This window comes from Rhinoraja longicauda, chromosome 42, assembly GCF_053455715.1.
Source record: "Rhinoraja longicauda isolate Sanriku21f chromosome 42, sRhiLon1.1, whole genome shotgun sequence".
In the NCBI taxonomy this organism is placed as follows: domain Eukaryota; kingdom Metazoa; phylum Chordata; class Chondrichthyes; order Rajiformes; family Arhynchobatidae; genus Rhinoraja; species Rhinoraja longicauda.
This window is the reverse complement of record NC_135994.1, coordinates 3,618,325-3,639,909: the sequence shown is the minus strand read 5'-3', so window position 1 is coordinate 3,639,909 and position 21,585 is coordinate 3,618,325. Positions and strand designations below refer to the sequence as shown.

The following is a 21,585-nucleotide window of genomic DNA, read 5'->3' as shown; positions in this document are numbered from 1 at the left end:
CCATCTACACTAATCCCATTTAACTCAATAGGACTATCCTTCTGATCCTTGCCTCCAAGTCTCTGTCTAAATCCTCCTTCAATGTAAACTTTGAGTTACCCATATGGCCTTTTACAAATGCAATCAAAAGATATTTTTGTGCTGTGCATAATTTTAGCTGCCGCTAAAATCTATTCACTGAAATGTCATTAAGCAAAAAACATCGGGGGGGGGGAATTAAAAAGCATATTTGTGTAAATGATTTGGATGAAAGCACCCAAAGCATTCATTCCCTTCAGCACTGGCACACAATGGCTGCAGTGTGCACCATGTTTATGATGCAATGTGGGGGACTCCCATTTCACAATCTCTACCACCAAGACACACAAGAGTAACAGGTACATGGGAACACCATCCCTGCACATTCCTCTCCAAGTCCCACAATATCCTGACTGAAATATCTTTACTGGGGTATTGTCCAAAGCCTGGAACCCCGCCCAACATCACTGTGGGAGCAAGTCACCAAACGGCCTGAAGCAGTCTGAGAAGGCGGTTCACCACCCCCATGTTGAAACAAATAAAGCCCTGTGGCAAATCTTAAATATCAAGTGTAATTCGGAATGTACGAGAAACTTGAAGCGCAAAATATAATAGCATTTTCTACAAGATTTTAATGTACTTTCCCACAACGATGGCCTGAGTAACATTTATTTGCCAAATTAATCCGTCTTATTAACTCATTGGTGTTGTTTTTGAGAGATGTATCTGCGTAAGAACCATTGTGGCAACTTGTCGATCCTGCACTTGAATTGGAAGGTGCACAGAGTGCAAGCTGTTATCAGGCAACTGAACCATCCTACCAACAACTAGAGAGCAATCCTGACCTATCTACCTCAGTGGAGGCCCTTGGATTATTTTTGATCGGGCTTTACTGGACTTCATCTTGCACTAAATGTTATTCATGTTATTCCCTTTATCATGTATCTGTACACTGAATAGCCCGATTGTAATCAAATATTGTCTTTCCTCAGACTGGTTAGCACACAACAAAAGCTTTTCACTGTACCTCGGTACACGTGACAATAAACTAAACTCGAACTCAAACCTGAATCTCCTTTCTGATTCAAAGGAGAGTGTTATTAACTAATCCATGCTTCATTCTGGCAAAGCAAAGTGCAGCACGGTGGCAAAGCCTTACACTGCCAGAGACCCATGTTCAGTCCTTAGTTTGTACATTCTCCCCGTGACCTGCGTGAGTTTTCTCCTGGATCTTCGGTTTCCTCCCACACTCCAAAGACGTACAGGTTTGTCGATCAATTGGCTTGGTGTATATGTAATATTGTCCCTAGTGTGTGTGTAGGATAGTATTAGTGTGTGAGGATCGCTGGTTGGACTCAGTGGGCCAAAGGGCCAGTTTCCGCGCTATCTCTGTGAACTAAACTACTCCCACTGCAAACTACTCACAAAGATGTCAGAACATTCTCAGAAAGTTTGATTTTTTTTTGAGAATGAGCAGCCTCAAAGCCATTCTTCTATTATCGCACATGGTTATGCGATAGTCAGAGAGTTGTGAATCTGAGGAATTCTCTGCCTCAGAAAGCAATGGAGGCCAATTCTCTGAATGCATTCAAGAGAGAGCTAGATGGAGCTCTTAAGGATAGCGGAGTCAGGGGGTATGGGGAGAAGGCAGGAACGGGGTACTGATTGTGAATGATCAGCCATGATCACATTGAATGGCGGTGCTGGCTCGAAGGGCCGAATGGCCTCCTGCACCTATTGTCTATTGTTATAGCATGGAAGTAGCCAGTTTGGCCCGATGAGGCTACAGGCTCCATGTAAGAGCAACCCAATTTGTCCTGATGCCCTGCCATCCCTCGTAGCCTTGTAAATTCTTTCAAATGTATTTGAAATGAACTGAGGTTTGTTGCTCAGCAATGTAGTGCACATGCTTAGATGTAGGGCATGGAGTTCCCTTTCAGTAAAACAGTTATATTAACCCATTCTCAAAACTGGCCAATTAGAATTGAAAAGCAATTCAATCCAATGTCCTTAATCTCTGAACTTCCTGAAAAGAACACACACGAGTGCATGGTGGCGCAGTGGTAGAGCTGCTGCCTTTCAGCGCTTGAAGCACCGGAGACCCGGGTTCGATCCCGACTGCGGGCGCTGTCTGTACGGAGTTTGTACGCTCTTCCCGTGACCTGCGTGGGTTTTCTCCGAGATCTTCGGTTCCCTCCCACAGATGTACATGTACGTAGGTTAATTGGCTTGGGTTTGTATACTTGTAAAATTGGCCCCTAGTGTGTGTAGGTTTGTGTTAATGTGCGGGGATCGCTGGTCGGACTCAGTGGGCCAAAGGGCCAGTTTCTGCGCTGTATCACTAAACTAAAACTAAGTTGATGGTGACTTGCAGCCTGAGAACCATTTAATTGCTCCCAAGTAAAACACAAAAATGCTGGAGGAACTCGCTGGGTCAGGCAGCATCTGGGGAGGGAATGATGTTTTGGGTTGAGTCACTTCTTCAGACTCATTCTATCCATTCCTTCCCCAGATGCTGCCTGACTTGCTGAGTTACTCTAGCACTTTGTGTTTTGCTCAGGATTCCAGCATCTGTTTCATGTGTCTCCTATTGCTAATAAGTATTTAACACCAGTTAAATTGTGGTCTTAAAATGTATACAGTTTCATTTAAGTATTCTCAATTTCATTCATTTCAAAGGTCTCCAACATGCAATTGTCTGCCACTACATTTCCTGCAACTATTAAATTTACTCTTGGATCAAATTCCATATAAATCAGCAGTGAGAAACACTTGTACTGTGATACATGGCTTTAAAACCCAAAGTTTGCATTCCTAATTGATTTTAAAACAGCAACCTCTGGGTAATAGTAATATTGGAGAATAGTTACACATTAAATATATCAAATGTTGATTTTCTCCATCTGTTGAGCAACTTTTGTGCCTGCGGGCAAATTTCATGTTCAGGAAACTGCAATAAATCACAGTTTGAAAAAGATGAAAATACCACCTGCTAAACAGGAAGTGGGAAGAAAGCTTCCTAATAAATCAAAACAAGTCATTAAAAATGGGTAGATTAAATGATTCCGGTTGCTACTCTTTTCTGAATTAGCAGCACTGACCCAGAGATTGTTGTGTTCAAAAGAACTGCTGTTTGTTCTTCAGCAATCGGATGCACATGCTTCGATGTGGGGCATGGTAGCTGAACAGAAGTCCGGGAATATTGCTGACGGGCCCCATTCAGACTGCAAGCTGACATGCTGAGGGACGCACTGAGGCTCAGTTCAGCCAACGTGAGGCTCTGTGGGAAAATACCACAATTTAGGGTCTTACACTGCTGAACATTCGTGGTAGAAGTGTCTAAAACTAGTCAGTGTCGGTTTAAGGTGAGACGGGGGATATTTAAAGGGGACCTGAGGGTAAGTTTTTCCACACAAACACTGTGTAAGGCCGTTCAACCCATCGAATGCATGCCAGCTGTCAGAGCATCCTATCAGTACCATTCTCCACAAATATTCTCTATAGACTATTTTCTTTCACATTCCCATCAATTCCCCCCAGAATCTAATCTTATCCAGACCCACACACTGGGGACATTTCCAGCAACTGATTAACCTACAAACCTGCACGTCTTTGGGATGTGGCAGGAAACCGGAGCACCCGGAGGAAACCCATGCGGTCACGGGGAGAACGGACAAACTTCACACAGACAGCACCCGCGGTCAGGATTGAACCCGGGTCTCTGGAGCTGTCAGGTAGTGGTGCGCCACCCTTAAGATGGTCGGCAAGGTGGCGCAGCGGTAGAGTTGCTGCCTTACAGCGAATGCAGCGCCGGAGACTCAGGTTCGATCCTGACTACGGGCACCGTCTGTACGGAGTTTGTACGTTCTCCCCGTGACCTGCGTGGGTTTTCTCTGAGATCTTCGGTTTCCTCCCAGACTCCAAAGACGTACAGGTTTGTAGGTTAATTGACTGGGTAAATGTAAAAATTGTCCCTAGTGTGTGTAGGATAGTGTTAATGTGCGGGGATCGCTGGGCGGCGCGGACTCGGTGGGCCGAAGGGCCTGTTTCCGCGCTGTATCTCTAAATCTAATTTTTTTTTGAATGATCTCAATATTCTCACAAACCCAGCTGTGGATGCAAGAATTACTGAGCAAATGAAGCAGCATCTGTGGAGAGAAGAAGAGAGGTGTGGAGAGAAGGAGAGAGAGGTGTGGAGAGAAGGAGAGAGAGGTGTGGAGAGAAGGAGAGAGGTGTGGAGAGAGCCTGAGCAACCGGATTCGGCGGCTGGTTCCTCCTGCTTGTGTGAGCCTGCAGGTGGCGCTGCCGGAGAGCGGGGCGGGCAGTCGGCAGTGGAGGCCACGGCCATCTTGCCCGCTGCCCGCTGCCTCTTGTTGTTGCCGCGGGCGCGGACCGGAAGCGCTGGTGCGCCGTGGATGCGAGGCGGGAGCTGAAAGTCCTGAGGGGAGTTCATGAGAAGAATCGACCCAGCTCGTCAGGAGGCGTAGAGACGCGGATCGGAGGAGCCATGTTGGCAATGGAAGCGGTACGTTTGGATGCGGGGAGGGCTGGTGCCGGGGGAGAGGGTCTCCTTGCCTTGTGGTCTGGCAGGCGCTGTGGTGGGCGCGACCTTGTTCTGTCACCTCAGGGTTGCAAAACATTTCCAATCGCACCCATCGGCGTGGGACAAATCACCCGACCGTGTGATGACTAAGTGCATGCAATGCATTGCACCCAGTTGGGATTTTGAACCTGGTTCCATATGTTGTGTAGGAAGGAACTGCAGATGCGAGTTTACACGGAAGATACACACAAAATGCTGGAGTAACCCAGCGGGACAGGCAGCATCTGGAGTTGTGTGTGCGCTTTTTATTAAATTGTAAAACAGTTTATCAAACCCGCAGGATTATTTAAAGTTCCAGTGCTCATGTTTTGAGTAGGATGGATCTGAACTTGACTTTCCTACATTTGATTTGGCTACATCAGGAAACAATGTTAGTTGATGCTTTTACTTATTTGACAGGTAAAATGGCCCATTTTTTTGTTAGCCTGTCTCAACAAAACACATTTGCACCCAGAGATGATATAATATCCATGGGCTGTATAATAGTGGCTGTTTCGTGTGAGAAAGGAATGAATAGTTCTTTGTGGCCTCTTGCACAACAGTCCAAAACACATTACCTGGATGAATAGTGAGATTAAAGCATTCACTTGTGTGTAGAACATCTTGGTAAAATATGGGTTAACGTTTAGAGATGAAGCATGGAAACGAATCCTTTGTCCCACTGAGTTCAAGCTGACCATCAACCACCTTAAGGTTTCAGGTCAATAACCTGATGAACTTCGGATGAAGGGTAAAAACACAAAGTGTTGGCCACGGAGGTCAGGCAGCATCCGTGGAGAGAGAAACAGTTAACATATATGGTCAAAGACCCTTCATCGGAATGGAGACGCAAGGAACTGTAGATGCTGGAATCTTAAGTAAAAAAACACAACATGTTGGAGTAGAAACAAGGAACTGGAAATGCTGGTTTGCAAAAAAAGACACAAAGTGCTGGAGTAACTCAGCAGGTCAGGCAGCATCTCTGGAGAACCACATATTCTCCGCTTGGGTAGCTTACAACCCAACTAATAAGTAACTACATGGGTGGCGGGGGAAAAGTCTAGAATCTGTTATTGGGGCTGTTTTAACATGGTGGTGGGGAGAAAAATCACAATATGATGGGGCATAGTGGTGTGGATTTTTGAAAGGAAGAATTGTTGTGACAAGTTTGTTATTTGTAGTTGTAAGTAGAAGAGACAACCAATAGATGTAGACATTTGGATTTTCACAATGGATTTGACAGGCGTCACACAAGGTTACTCTACAATGGTGGGTGGTGGGATTTGGTGTACTACATTACTGTGCTAGAGATGATCCAGCTGAACATAACTAATGTCAATAACATGAGCAGTGTATCAGGTGCCTAATTGTTTTCAGATGTTGCAAAGTGAATGGTGCAGCTTTCATATACATTTGTACCTCCCAGAGATGGTGAAGGATTTCTTTTGATTCTTCGTACAGATTGGAGTTACTTCAACTTATTATGTTGTGTGTGTGTAATTGTTCCTATCAAATACAGTCCAAGCAAATGCAACTGTCGTAAAAATTAGAATGTATTGCAGCGTAAAAAGATTACGCTTGGAAATTTGACATGGTTTAATGCTTCATTTGTCCGCCTGAAATCTGCTGTAAACAACATAGAAACATAGAAAATAGGTGCAGGAGTAGGCCATTTGGCCCTTCGAGCCATTCAATATGATCATGGCTGATCATCCAACTCAGTATCCCATACCTGCCTTCTCTCCATACCCCCTGATCCCTTTAGCCACAAGGGCCACAAATAAATTTTCTCATCTCGGTCCTAAAAGACTTCCCCCTTATCCTTAAACTGTGACCCCTTGTTCTGGACTTCCCCAACATCGGGAACAATCTTCCTGCATCGAGCCTGTCCAACCCCTTAAGAATTTTGTAAGTTTCTATAAGATCCCCCCTCAATCTTCTAAATTCCAGCGAGTACAAGCCGAGTCTATCCAGTCTTTCTTCATATGAAAGTCCTGCCATCCCAGGAATCAATCTGGTGAACCTTCTCTGTACTCCCTCTATGGCAAGAATGTCTTTCCTCAGATTAGGTGACCAAAACTGTACGCAATACTCCAGGTGTGGTCTCACCAATGCCCTGTACAACTGCAGCAGAACCTCCCTGCTCCTATACTCAAATCCCCTCAAATAGAGCAAACAACTTGCTCTATTTTCCAGTACTTTGTCCACTCGCTTATTCGTCCTCTATTCCTTAGTAGACTCCTTACCTCCACTTCACAATGTACTTTCCTGCATATTTTTTGCGTCATCTGCAAATTTAACAACTGTGCTTTCAGTCTCTTTCCGCAAGTCCTTTATGTGAATTGTTTTTAAAAAAGCAGAGTTCCCAGCACTGATGATGCCTACCCGGCACGTCACTTGTCACATCCTGTATTATTTGCTTCACATCCTCGCACTGAATGACGGATTGAGACCGTGCCAATGATAACAGTATAATAACAGTATAACAGTATAACAGAGCTTTATTTGTCATTCGGTACCGAGGTACCGAACGAAACTACATAGCAGTCATACAAAAAAGAACACAAGACACATAACCCCAACACAAACGTCCATCACAGTGACTCCAAACACCCCCTCACTGTGATGGAGGCAACAAAACTTCCACTCTCTTCCCCACGCCCACGGACAGACAGCTCGTCCCCGACCGACCCGCACAGTCCCCGCAAGGGGATGGAAGTCCCCGTGGCCGAGTCGCACCGGGCGCTGAAACGTCTCGCGGCCGAGCCGGGCGATGGAAGGCCCCGCGACCAAGCCTTGCGCAGCTAAGTCCCGTGGCCGAACCGCACCGGGCGATGTTAAGTCCCGCGGCCGAGCCGCACCAGCGATGAAAAGTCCCGCGGCCGAGCCGCACCAGCGATGTAAAGCCCCGCGGCCGAGCCGCACCGGCCGATGTTAAGTCCCGTGGCCGAGCCGCACCAGCGATGAAAAGTCCCGCGGCCGAGCTGCACCGGGCGATGTAAAGTCCCGCGGCCGAGCCGCACCGGGCGATGTTAGGCCCCGCAGCCGAGCTGCACCGGGCACTGTTAAGTCCAGCGGCCGAGCCGCACCAGCAATGTAAAGTCCCGCGGCCAAGCCGCACCGGGCGATGAAAAGTCCCGCGGCCGAGCCGCACCGGGCACTGTTAAGTCCAGCGGCCGAGCCGCACCGGGCGATGTAAAGTCCAGCGGCCAAGCCGCACCCCGCGCCGTGAGGAAGAGAAAAGTTTCTCCCACCCCACCCCCCCCCACCACCCACACCACCACCCCCCACACATACACATCCAAAAAAATACAAAAACCATCCCAACACCGACACAACAAAAAAAAAGGAAAAAAGACGAACAGACTGCTAGCGAGCCGCAGCCGTTAGGCGCCGCCACTTCCGATAATGGCTCTGGGCAAAATAACGGTTTGAACTCGAGACATTTTGTGGACATCGATCGGACCCTCCGTCACAGAGAATGTTAGCACATTAAACCCGTTAATTGTTTTCTCATTATGTATTTTTATCCACCCCTTACTCATCCAATTTTGTTTCTTTCATTTTCTGTTGGTTGTAATTCCTGACTTACTTTTTCTTTTAATTAGAGGCCAAACTCAATTGATTTTCATTTCTTGTTCACTACGGGGGTTTAGTTCTGATTTTTGTCTTGTTTGCACATGAAACCTGAGCTGTACTGCTGGAGATGCAACAGACTTTGTGGTAGTGTGATGCACATTCTAACCACTCTGTGGATAAACAAAGTTTTGTCTGAATTTATAAGTGACTCCTGTGTTTATGCCCCCCCCGTCTTTGGACTCCGATGACCATACTTTATTGCGGATATCAAACATTGCTTTCTGAAAAAGAAACTGTCTAAAGGATTCAACTACAAAAGACTGTGCCAGACACTTAAAAACTCTTCTCCAAATTCAAGACCATCGGTATTTTAGCAGGTTTGTTAAATTCTGGTAACACACTGACGCTCTTCAGCTTGGAGTGAAGTGGCAAAACTAGAGTTGTGGTCCTGTGAAAGGTTAGGCATTAACATTTGGGCGGCACAGAGGGCCAGCGGGTAGAGCTGCTGCCTCACAGCTCCAGAGAACCGGGTTCAATCCTGACCGTGGGTGCTGTCTGTGTGGAGTTTGCATGTTCTTCCTGTGACCTCGTGGGTTTTCTTTGGATGCTCCGGTTTCCTTCCACATCCCAAAGACGTGTGGGTTTGTACGTTAATCGGCTTCTGTAAATTGCCCCTGGCGTGCAGGGCATGGCTGACAAAGTGGGACAACATAGAACCAGTGTGAACGGGTGATCGGTGGTTGGTGTGGGCTGAAGGGCCTGTTTCTATCCTGTATCGTTCAACCAATGCAATCAGTTAAGCAATAGAGTTTGTGGTCAGAAATATTAGATTTCATCAATGTAATGGAATAAATTTGAAAGGATTCCTATTTCATAGAATTTAATGGCCTTTAAAATTTGATTTTCTACTTCCCATGTGATGACGACAATGAGGTTTAGTGCAGCTTCACTGTAACACTGGTCCTGAATAATTCAGTGATTTCCTGATTCAAATTCCCACATCTGAGGAGACTGTTTAATATGCGTGTGAACTCCGCAACAGGGAATGTTAACAGCTTTAATCAATTTGGTTAACAGGTTTCACCAGGTTGGTAGGCCCCCTCACTCCCAAGCCTCTTGTTTAGTTTAGAGATACAGCGCGGAAACAGGCCCTTTGGCCCACTGAGTTCGACTGACCAGCGATCCCGGCAAACTAGCACTATCCTATACACACTATGGACAATTTTACATTTTATACCAAGCCTATTATCCTACAAACTTGTACGTCTTTGGAGTGTGGGAGGAAACCGAAGATCTCGGAGAAACCCCACGCAGGTCACGGGGAGAGCGTACAAACTCCGTACAGACAGCACCCGTAGTCGGGATCGAACCCGGGTCTCTGGCACTGTAAGGCAGTAGCTCTACCGCTGCGCCACTGAGTTCCGTTTGAGAGGGGTGTCACTGTTCAGTATTACACTGTATGTTAGTGAATGTTACTTCCATTGTAACAATAAAGTAGCATTGTCAATCTATTTCCTCTTCAGAATTATTGCCTGTAAAAAATGTGATTGAGCCACCACTGACCAGTGATTCTTCTATCTGTTGAGGTTATTTTTGCATTTCAATTAGTCTGGATTTGTCTAAGAGACTTTTGTATTTGACAATAATGAGAACCATTCTCTAATATAACTATGCAGGGTTCCAAAACAAATAACTACCATGTGAAACCATAAAGTGTGTGGTTGGCACTAATTTAGAATTGGCTTGTTTGATATAAATGAGTTTAATAAGCATTAGTAACATCAAAGATGATGTTTAACTAGAATTTATGTGACTTAAAGCCCTTATTGTATAAGAAAATAACTGCAGATGCTGGTGCAAATCGAAGGTATTTATTCACAAAATGCTGGAGTAACTCAGCAGGTTAGGCAGCATCTCAGGAGAGAAGGAATGGGCGACGTTTCGGGTCGAGACCCTTCTTCAGACTCCAGACGTCTCGACCCGAAACGTCGCCCATTCCTTCTCTCCTGAGATGCTGCCTGACCTGCTGAGTTACTCCAGCATTTTGTGAATAAAGCCCTTATTGTAATCAATTGTAATTTGGGATTCACAGGAGTTATTCTGGCCTCTATCCACGGCTTATCTTGTTAAAAAGATATAACAAAATAAACAAAGCCTACATTCTCACACAAAAAAAAAAAATTTGTGCTGCCCATAACTAATCTCCCATGGGAGAGGAAGAATCTGGAGTGAAACTTCCCAAAAAGAAAGTGGAATTTTGTGGGGAAATGTGGAATGTGAAAGCTCATGCCGTTCTTCAGACTGATGGTGGTGGGATGCTGGAAGAGAGCCTTGCAAGAGATCGGTGGACACAGGTGGAGGGGGGGGGGTGGTTGATAGGCAGACGATTGGACAAAGGCCAGAAGGTGTGAGCTAAGGATAGAAGAAGTTGCAAATTGTGAAGCCAGAGGAAGGAATATGGGGGCAGAGAAATGGGAATGTCAAGATGAGGCACAGGGGAGAGGAGGGGGAAGGAAAAAAGGGGGTTGTTAGTCCGTTAGTTACCTAAAATTGGAGAATTCAATGATCGTACCGTTAGGTTGCAAGCTACCCAAGCGGAATATGGGGTGCTGCTCCTGCAGTTTGTGATCTCAGCTTTAAATGAGTTAATGGATCACTCTCCACAATTCGATGAAGTTGAGGCTTCCAAAGATCCACAAACCTCAGAAGAAATTGCCCCTGGTAATCCCATATTCATAGACCAGCTGCCTTAGTCTTTAACATCTTCTCTGTGTCTGTGCTGGTAACGCCCCTCAGGGTTGGGTACGTTCCAGTGAAATAGCTTAAGTGGAAAAACCTTTTTCACCCAGAGAGTTGTGAATTTGTGCAGTGGAGGCCTATTCACTGGATGAATTTAAAAGAGAGTTAGATAGATCTCTAGGGGCTAGCGGAATCAAGGGATATGGGGAGAAGGCAGGCACGGGTTACTGATTGTGGATGATCAGCCGTGATCACAATGAATGGTGGTGCTGGCTCGAAGGGCCAAATGGCCTCCTCCTGCACCTATTTTCTATGTTTCTATAACCGATTCTTCTAAACGCCCGAGATTATAAATTACATCCGTCTATAGATAGGCTGATTCAAAGCAAAATAGTTTATTCTGTACCTGATCTTAAAATGGACGCACAGTTTAAACATGACTGCAATGCAACCGGTGATGTTTAACTTGCAGCTATGGTGACTTACTTTAATTATTCATGTAGAGACAGGCTTCTCTGGTGTGTCGTTTAGCCCAGGAACAGCTATTGTGCTATTCAATTACAGGTTACACCATGTAGTTCTGGTTAGTTTCTTGTGCAGCCCAGTTGTGAAGGCTGTTTATGTGCTCTCCAAGATCTGTGTCAGCATTGCAAACTCCCAATACGCAGGATCGGATGGGAGGTATGGTGTGGTGTTACCTTTATCGTTGGTGTAACTCGATGACAATGTGATTTGCCGTGGAATAAATTGTTTGGAGAGTTGTGGGGATGAGGCAGGCAAGCGGTTCCTGAGACACAAGAATGGCGTAGATTCTGCTCCAAGGTTAAATGAGATTAAAGGGCTGTATGTACTTGCCTTTATATGCTACCCTTCGGGTCCCCCTCTTTCATTACTGCAACAAAATTATCTGAGTAGAAACGCTAACTCTAACTCTAGCACTAACTTGAAGGCTGGGTGGTGAGGTGCTGGGATCTGTTGAAACATGTGGGGGACTGAAAACAGGTCAGAGAGGGGTGGAGAATTAAAGTAGGAAAAAGAACTACATTTGCTGGTTTAAATCGAAGGTAGACACAAAATGCTGGAGTAACTCAGAGGGTCAGGCAACATCTCGGGAGAGAAGGAATGGGTGACGTTTCGGGTCGAGACCCTTCTTCAGTCTGGACCTGAAACGTCACACATTCCTTCTCTCCCGAGATGCTGCCTGACCCGCTGAGTTCCTCCAGCATTTTGTGTCTACCTTGGAGAATTAAAGTAACGAACTACTGGAAACTCTGGTCAGCTTTGCTGACTGAGCAGAGGTGTTGATTGAAAGTAATAGGAGATGATGTTGGGGAACCAGCTACCGAGGACCAGAGCTTTTGTTTAAAAGGCTCTGTGCAGTTCTGTAGAGTGGACTGTACAGAGCAGTGTTTGATGTTACTTGCCAACGCCATTCCTATCTTCCTGTGAACACACGTGATGCTCTGAAGGTAAAGATATCTCTGCACTATTACAGTAATGCCTCGCAGTGAAGTCACAATGACAGGGCCCAGCAGTGGTTACGTTAACCTGATTCATGAGCACAGTGCTCTGCTCTCTTCCTAGGCTTTTGATCGGGAGCCATGCTCTCCAGTCAGCGGAAAGACAATGCTTGATTACAATCGAGTCATTTACAGTGTATAGATACATGATAAGGGAATAATGTTTAGTAGAAGGTAAAACCAACAAAGTCCGATCAAGGATAGTCCGAGGGGCACCAATGAGGTAGATAGTAGTTCAGCACTGCTCTCTGGTTGTGGTAGGATATTAATATTAAAGGGAATCGAGGGACATGAGGATAGTGCTGGAAAATGGAGATAAATAAGTTAGTAGACAATCCATGCTCCCCTGATAACTATGGAGGCAGGCTCAAAGGGCTAATTGGCCTACTGCTCCTATTTCCTGTTCTTGTGTAAGAATATTTGTACAATTAGTTTATTGGCACCAATAAACTAAAGGCTTGGCAGTTGACCTGTGTCAATGACACTATTTATTCTTCAAAGGTATTTATTCACAAAATGCTGGAGTAACTCAGCAGGTCAGGCAGCATCTCGGGAGAGAAGGAATGGGTGACGTTTCGGGTCGAGACCCTTCTTCAGTCTGAAGAAGGGTCTCGACCCGAAACGTCACCCATTCCTTCTCTCCCGAGATGCTGCCTGACCTGCTGAGTTACTCCAGCATTTTGTGAATAAACACCTTCGATTTGTACCAGCAGTTATTTTCTTATACTATTTATTCTTCATATCTGCAGTTATTTTCTTATACTATTTATTCTTCATATCGTGATAAACTCGGTTCGCTTTTTAGTTTGCTTCATCTCGCCTCTATGTTTAACTTCCTTTATTCTGCACCTTGAATGTGGGAAATGCTCATTTGATGTCCGTCCTTCTGTTTCCTCTGACTCGCTGTGAGTCACACCAGTGCCTGTGTGCTAGCCCACTAACGCCTTTGAAAGCCACCCTGTCTCTCCTTTTAACAGCTGTAGGTGAACCAGTGGCAGATGCCAATACAATACAATACAATACAATATATCTTTATTGTCATTGTACAGGGGTACAACGAGATTGGGAATGTGCCTCCCATACGATGCAATAAATTAATTAGCTAGTCAGTATTAATTTAAACAACCCAATGAAACAAATTAGAACAGTTTTAAAACAGAATAAAGGGCAAGTAGGTCTGTGCCGGTTCACTGTACGATGTGACCATCCGGCTCAGCAGGACCGGTTCATAGCAGCTATGGCCCTGGGGATGAAGCTGTTCCTGAGTCTGGAGGTGCGGGCGTAGAAGGCCTTGTATCGTCTGCCCGATGGTAGATGTTCGAACAGACTGTTGCAGGGGTGTGAGGAGTCTTTGTGGATGCTGGTGGCTTTTCTGAGGCATCGTGTGTTGTAGACGCCCTCCAAGAGCACAGACCTAGATTATAAGCCTTCAATTTGCGAGATTTACCTTCACCAGCACAGATGCCTCCATCACAGTGAGGGGGTGTTTGGAGTCACTGTGATGGACGTTTGTGTTGGGGTTATGTGTCTTGTGTTCTTTTTTTCTATGACTGCTATGTAGTTTCGTTCGGTACTTCGGTGCCGAACGACAAATAAAGCTCTGTTATACCTGTTATATAATCCTGGAGATAACTCCTAATGGTGTTATGAATCATTGTAATCCATCCAATGCTATCTTTAACTTGGTTAATGGTTGCAAGAATGTACTTCTGTTGCCTCGCCAACAGTCTGTCTGTCCTTTCTAATCTCTTAACCTTGACGGAGATGCGATTGTTTTTCCCGTATCATGTCTCCGTCCGCACTGCGGCCGAACATCGAGGAGTTGGCTGCCTTTGCTGGAGACCGATTTTGAGAGCTCCACCGTGGTCGCCTGCGGACTTACCGTCGCAGAGCCCGCGATCCCTTTGCCAGGGATCGACCTCGGAGCTCCAACCCTGGGTGCCTGCGGACTTAACATCACGGAGCCCGCGGTCTCTGGTCAGAGACCGACTTCGGGAACTCCAAGCCACGGGAGTGTTGATCGCCCTGACGCAGGTGTTTCGATCGCCCCGACGCGGCGGCTTCGCCCTCCGGCTGTGGGAGCTTCGATCGCCCCGACGGATGCTTCTTGTTGCTTTTCACATGAATACTTGGATTGGTTTTTGATTCTGTTTTAAGTGCCTTTTCTGTTGTTGCCGGCCAGAGGTTTGAGTTTCTAGGATGTGATTCACATCCATATCCCTTAGCTGCAGCAGTTTGCAGATGTAGAGCAGAAAACGGCACCTCTTGTTACCTTTCTTCACGGTTACCTGCTCTATCCTGGACGTGTAGTGCATTAATTTCAGGCTGGAGTGCGTTGGTAAGTAAAGATATTGACACTCAATTGGTCAGACTTGTGCAAAGATGTCTCTGTACAATACCTCAATGTTAAGACAACTCTTGAGCCTACCATGCTCACAATTCTAGCATTCCAAAAATTATTGCCTATGTCAAGCTAAGAGCTCTGCATTCTGGACTTGTACCTTTTCAAATAGCCTTCATGCTACATTAAATGGTTGGGAGAGTTGTGTGTCTGTTTGTCGTTGGTATATGGTTGCTTATGCTGACGTGAGTATTCCTATTAACCTTTCTTGCTGTATAGTTATCCCTGAAAGGAATTCTCCTAACTTGCAGTTGAAGTGGCGGCACAGCATGCAGCAGGTAGAGCTGCTGCTTCACGGTGCCAGAGACCTGCTTTCAATCCTGTCCTCTGCTGCTGCGTGTGTGCAGTTTTTCACACTCTCACTGTGACTACATGGGTTTCCCACGAGGGGGGGGGGGTGGTTAGTGGGAATGCAGGGAGAACAAAAGGGAATGAATGCAGGATTAGTAAAATGAGTGGTTGATGAATGGTGCAGACATGATGGGCTGAAGGGCCTGTTTCTGTGCTGAATCTCTCCATTACTCTATGTCATTGTCCTCGTTAAAATTACCGGCTGATTCTAATTGAATTGTTTCACTGTTTGTCTTTCCCACAGGCTATTGCTGTACTCGAAGACATGGAGAAATTGAGTTCGATTGGAGATGGTATATTTTTCATTTTAAGCCATTTTATTCAATTGTTTCATGTTGGAAACATGGTGTTTTGAGTACTGAATGTCAAACTAGCTAACTTTTAAATTAAAATTATTTTTTTTATAATAGTTCTAAAACATAGTATCTCATGGATATGAAATGGAGAGGGGAATCACGTTTCGAGACAAGGAATTAGGGAGGTGTACTGAGCGGAGTGCCCTTGGTATTGGTGCTGGGACCTCAACAGTTTTTCATCTAAACCACAAGAATCCTGATCGATAAGGAAGACTATTGAGCTCATGGTTCCCAGATAGCTAACTGCCACTTGAATGACTCCAGAGCTGCCCAGAGCCCACTCCAGGTATTAATCTCTTTGTGAAGCAATGCCTCCTGACAGCGCACTCACCTTTGTTGAGTTATACCAGGTCCACCTGCATTGTAATTGTGTTTTAACATGAGAGGGTGCTCAGAATAAAAGGTTACCTGCCATTTACCGTCTTTCAAGGCTAAGACGTTCACATTTCTTAACCGGGCTCTCCTCATAATTCAGTACTCGGATGCCAGAAATAATTCTGTTTGTCGTCCTCGTCTCCTTTTCCTGATTCTGGGCTTTGATGCTGTTTAGGGTGGTGCTTGAGTCAAACACTGTGACCACACTCACAGCTGCTCAACGTACCTTTGGTATGTGTTTGCTTTTGTAGATTGATGTTTTGCAGTTACTGAGTCTGGAGACATCATTTTCCAATTTCCCTCTTGGTCCAGGTTCTACTTGGTCAGATTTATCTTGCAATTTTTTCGTTTTACCCATTGTGTAAGACCTCGCAAAACTTTATTGTCAATGCAAGTGTACATGTTGCCTCCATTCCGCCCAGTGGCCACTTTATCAGATTCAATTTTTTCCCCCTACCTTCCATTGGGTAAGTCCTGTGTTTCTTTGCAGTTCAGAAGTCCCAGCACCAATCCCTGACTTGTAATGTCCAATTCAGATCCCAACCTAATGTCGTGCTCCTAATTAAGGACACTTACCTCAGTAGCAGTTTTTCATGTTGAACAATATCAAAGAATTTCAGGAAGCCACAATATACTTCATCGGGTACCAACGTTTCTCTCCCTTGTAAGCCATGAAGTCTTGGGCTGCATATAAAGGTTACATTCACGTTCCCTGCCCAAACAAACATCTCAATGTTCTAGGATCACTTTGATCCACCAGCAAAGCAAAGCCCAAAACTCTGCCTTCTAAGCCTCCATATCCACAATATTCCAACAGGAAAGGGCAGCAAACGAGAAATAAAGGCACATCTAATTGAACTGTCGTGGGTTTGTGAGCTAGGTTATCTGTGCTCTGGGATTATGTACCTCTCTGTTTACTAATTTGGACTCCACTGCACATTTCAGTGTCCATTTGGGATGTTACTTTTATTTAGTTAGTTAGTTTAGTTTATTGTCACGTTTACCGAGGTACAGTGAAAAGCTTTTGTTGCGTACTAACCAGTCAGTGGACAGACAATGCATGATTACAATCGAGCCGTCCACAGTGTACAGATACATGATAAAGGGAATAACGTGAATAATGTTCAATGCAAAATAAAGTCCAGTAAAGCCCGATCAAAGATAGTCCAAGGTTCTCCAATGTTGGTAGATAGAAGCTCAGGACGGCTCTCTAGTTCTTAGTAGGATGGTTCAGTTGCCTGAATTTAGAAATAAATGTAGGGCAAACTGAATGTTCCTTCTGACAGCAATAATGCAGCCATTTACTGGATTAATTTTAGAAAGTTAATGCCCTCTGGTTTGCTCCCAAATCAGTTCTCCTAGCTTGGTCATTGTCAATATGCATATCAGATCTCTTGTTATCTCGGCTTGTTCTATCACCTTTCCCGAAAGTATTACTGTGGTTATTTATAATCCAGCAGAACCCTTGTGCCTTTCATGAATTTCATTTATGACTTGTTCCTGTTGCTTTGTCACCCTTTTAAAAAAAAACTTGTCTCAGACAATCAAACAAATGACATCAATATAATCACACATTGCATGGAAATGATACAGCGAAGTACAAGCCATCTTGGAGTAACAAACGGGTTCCATTTTAACAGATGATCTTTATCCAGAACAGAACAAGGGGTCACAGTTCCAGAACAAGGGGTCACAGTTTAAGGATAAGGGGGAAGTCTTTTAGGACCAAGATGAGAACGTTTTTTTTCACACAGAGAGTGGTGAATCTGTGGAATTCTCTGCCACAGAAGGTAGTTGAGGCCAGTTCATTGCCTATATTTAAGAGGGAGTTAGATGTGGCCCTTGTGGCTAAAGGGATCAGGGGGTATGGAGAGAAGGCAGGTACAGGATACTGAGTTGGATGATCAGCCATGATCATATTGAATGGCGGTGCAGGCTCGAAGGGCCGAATGGCCTACTCCTGCACCTACTTTCTATGTTTATTAAATACACAAAAAACACTCGATTCAGTAACTGTGCCTCCACAGGAGGGCACTGAATGAATACACAGCCTGTTAAACTTACCAGGGTTGGCTTGAGGTAAAGGTGCTTCTTCATATACTGAGACTAGACATCATAAATTACATTCCATGGTTCAAATTCCAGAATGCCAGACTTTGCCAGTTTACATGAGGCCTGTTAAAATCTCTCGTAAGAATGGCATTTCTGTTTCGAAAATTGTATAGGAAGTTTAGTTTATTAGTCAATAGGCAACTTCAAGATTTATCCTTGATCCCCTCACACTCTTGATTTTAATAACAAAGTTTATTCTCACATGAGGTCCTCCATTTCTTGTCCAGTATTCACAATTAACTTTTTTTTAAAGTTCTCAAATAGCCAATGAGTTCAAAACCTTTTTTGTGAATGCTTCTGACTGCCATTATCACACAGCCAAGGAGGTCGTATCTGTTTTTAACTGCATTCCTTTTAATTCCATTTTGTAAACTTAATCTTTCTTCAGTTAGTTTCCTTTTCTTTTCTGTGCTCTTTGCCTTTAATTAGTTAAAATTCTTGCTCACAGTCATTATCATCCTCTTGGTGGAGCAACCAGTACCAACCAGTCTGCTTTGGATGAGACCCGTCTCATCTGAAGAGCTTTTCCCCACCACATGAATTCTCCCAAGGCCTCGGAATCTAAAGCACTCAAATCTACTCTTGCTTTTGAGCTCCATGTTGATTGATCTTGCCTGTTTCTAATGCACTGGTGCAGCGCATTGCACCAAAAATAACCGAGAAGGGACTTGCATTTCACCTTGTCGTAGCCACAGGATGCCTGGAAATGCTTTGCAATCAACTACTCGCTTTGAAAATGCAGTCACTGAAAGTGCGCAAATGCAGCAATGGATTTTGTGCACGGCAATTCCCGCAAGCAGCAAATGAAATAATGTCTAGTTAACCTTTGCTTTTTTTTTGTGCGTTGAATGAGGGCAAAATGTTGATCTAGGGAAAACTCTCCAGTGTTCTTTTTGAAACCATGGGTTTTATTTCTGTATCTGCATGCAGCCAGTTGGATCTCGACTTGATGCCGTATCCGCCATGGTGGTCACTTAGTCCAACACCAGGAACCTGTTTAGATTACGTGCTCCGATTGGGAAATGGATGCTGAAGAGCTCTGGGAAGATATAGGGATATCTTGAAAAGGTGATGGATTCTGTGAGATGGAATTTCGCTGCGTTTGGAAAGGAAAAGGACTCATTGGGGATAGTCATCTGGCTTTGTACGGGGGAAATCGCATCTCACCAATTTGATGAGTTTTTTGAAGAGCGCAGTTTGTGACAGGCGTTGTCTGCATGGACTTTGTCAAGGCTTTTGACAAGGTACTGCATGGTCGGCTGGTCTGAAAGGTTACATCGTAAAGGATCTAGAGCAAGCTAGCCAACTGGATACAAAATTGGCTTGAAGGTAGGAGAAAAGATGGTGATAGAGGGTTGTTTTTCAGACTGGAGACTTGTATCAAGTGGTGTGCCGCAGGGATCGGTGTTGGGTCCCTGGTTGTTCTTTGCGTATATGAACGACTTGGATGTGATTGTAGGTGGCATGATTAGTAAGTTTGCAGATGACGCTAGAATTGGCAGTATAGTGGGCAGTGAAGAAGATTATCTACGAGTACAGTGGGAACTGGATCAACTGGGCCTATGGGCTGATGAATGGCAGATGGAGTTTAATTCAGGTAAATGCTACGTGTTGCATTTTGGTAAGACAAACTAGGACAAGACTTGCACAGTAAATGTGACAATCCTGGGGAGTGTTGCAGAACAGAAAACATAGGGGTACAGGTACATAGTTCCATGAAGATGACGGCACAGGTAGACAGGAGTGAAGAAGGTGTCTGGCACACCTTCCTTCATCCGTCAGAGGTTTGAGTACAGGAATAGGGATGTCATGTTAGTTATGCAAGACATTGGTAAGGTCACATTTGGAGTACTGTGTACAGTTCTGGTCACCCTGCTATGGTCAAAATGTCAATGAACTGGAAAGGGTGTAAAAAAGATTTGAGGATGTTTTCAAATCTGGAGGGGTTGAGCTGTCAGGAGAGGTGGGGCTGGTGGGTCTTTTTTCCCCTTGGAGTGTAGGAGGCTGAGGGGTGGCCTGACAGAGGTATATGACAATCATGTCTTTCCCCGTGGTAGGGGAGTCGAAAAAACTAGGTCTAAGTTGAGTTGGAAAGATTTAAAAGGGACTTGAAGGGCACCATTTTCACACAGAACATACATGGAATGAGCTGCCTGGGGAAGTGGGATAGACACAAACAAATGAAGCTGAGCTAATCTGGCAAATCGATGAGAGCAAATGTGGGGCCATTCTGCTTCAGTGGTGCACTGCTCTGGCCAGGTAGAAACATAGAAAATAGGTGCAGGAGTAGGCCATTCGGCCCTTCGAGCCTGCACCGCCATTCAATATGATCATGGCTGATCATCCAACTCAGTATCCCGTACCTGCCTTCTCTCCATACCCCCTGATCCCTTTAGCCACAAGGGCCACATCTAACTCCCTCTTAAATATAGCCAATGAACTGGCCTCAACTACCTTCTGTGGCAGAGAATTCCACAGATTCACCACTCTCTGTGTGAAAAAAAAGTTCTCATCTCGGTCCTAAAAGACTTCCCCCTTATCCTTAAACTGTGACCCCTTGTTCTGGACTTCTCCAACATCGGGAACAATCTTCCTGCATCTAGCCTGTCCAACCCCTTAAGAATTTTGTACGTTTTATAAGATCCCCCCTCAATCTTCTAAATTCCAGCGAGTACAAGCCGAGTCTATCCAGTCTTTCTTCATATGAAAGTACCACAATCACCAAGGCTGTTTTCTGTTGCTCGAGCTGAATTATGAGCAAAGGTTATAAGTTGTGCGCTCCTCAAACTCCAAATAAGATGAGAAGAGACTCCACAAAATTTAGAAACACGGTTGACCAAAATAAGTTAATTATGTTAATTTAAGTGATGGCTGCAGGATAGGTAAAAATTGGTAAAAGACAAATTTCAGACTAATGCCAGGAAAGGCACTGGCAAAGTGAAAATACCTGGATATGCTTCACTTGAGGTAATGAAGATAAAATCTCTGGAGTCATTCTCGAGGCAGTTCAGTCCTGGGTGAGCTTCTGCTGTATGATGAGGTAGATAGACCTGATCACAGCCTTCAGTGTCTTTATCTTTATGACATTTGGAATTGGAAATTATTGAAAGGATTAGGAATGGGAAGACATGTTGAAGGTAAACTTGTAACAACTAAGATGTGACTGCTAAACTCTCATCGGTGTCCTGTTTAGTTCAACTGGACTACCTTTACACCAAGCAAGGGTAGTCATTTTAAGAATGGAGATGTCTCAACATTTATTGTAGCAGTCACCCATTATAAATCAGAGGTTGGGGATGGGGGAAGAAATCACTCAGGTGGTCAACACTTGCCTTATTCTTTTGCTAAATACTTTTTTTAATACTTGGTTTTAGCCAGGCCTTAAGCTAATGTTAGTGATCCACAATTTCGATCAAATCTTGTTTTGTTAATGTATCGGGTTGTGCACATTATTTGAATGTTTCGTTTCGTTGGGTTGCTGTTAATTACTTAAATTATTGCATCGTATGGGAGGCGCATTCCCAATCTCGTTGTACCCCTGGGTACAATGAC

At 44.7% G+C, this 21,585-nt stretch overlaps 1 protein-coding gene across 2 annotated transcripts in view; it reads left to right on the top strand.

Annotated features, from left to right (window-relative positions):
• Positions 1-4,355: 4,355 nt before the first annotated feature.
• LOC144612039 (5'-AMP-activated protein kinase subunit gamma-1-like) overlaps positions 4,356-21,585 on the top strand; it is a 52,082-nt gene continuing 34,852 nt past the window's right edge. For both annotated transcript variants that reach the window (XM_078431517.1, XM_078431516.1), the window contains exons 1-2: positions 4,356-4,543; positions 15,435-15,483. In XM_078431517.1, the coding sequence (XP_078287643.1) occupies positions 15,481-15,483 (3 nt within the window). In that variant the 5' untranslated portion in view covers positions 4,356-4,543; positions 15,435-15,480. The remainder of the gene's footprint in view (positions 4,544-15,434; positions 15,484-21,585) is intronic.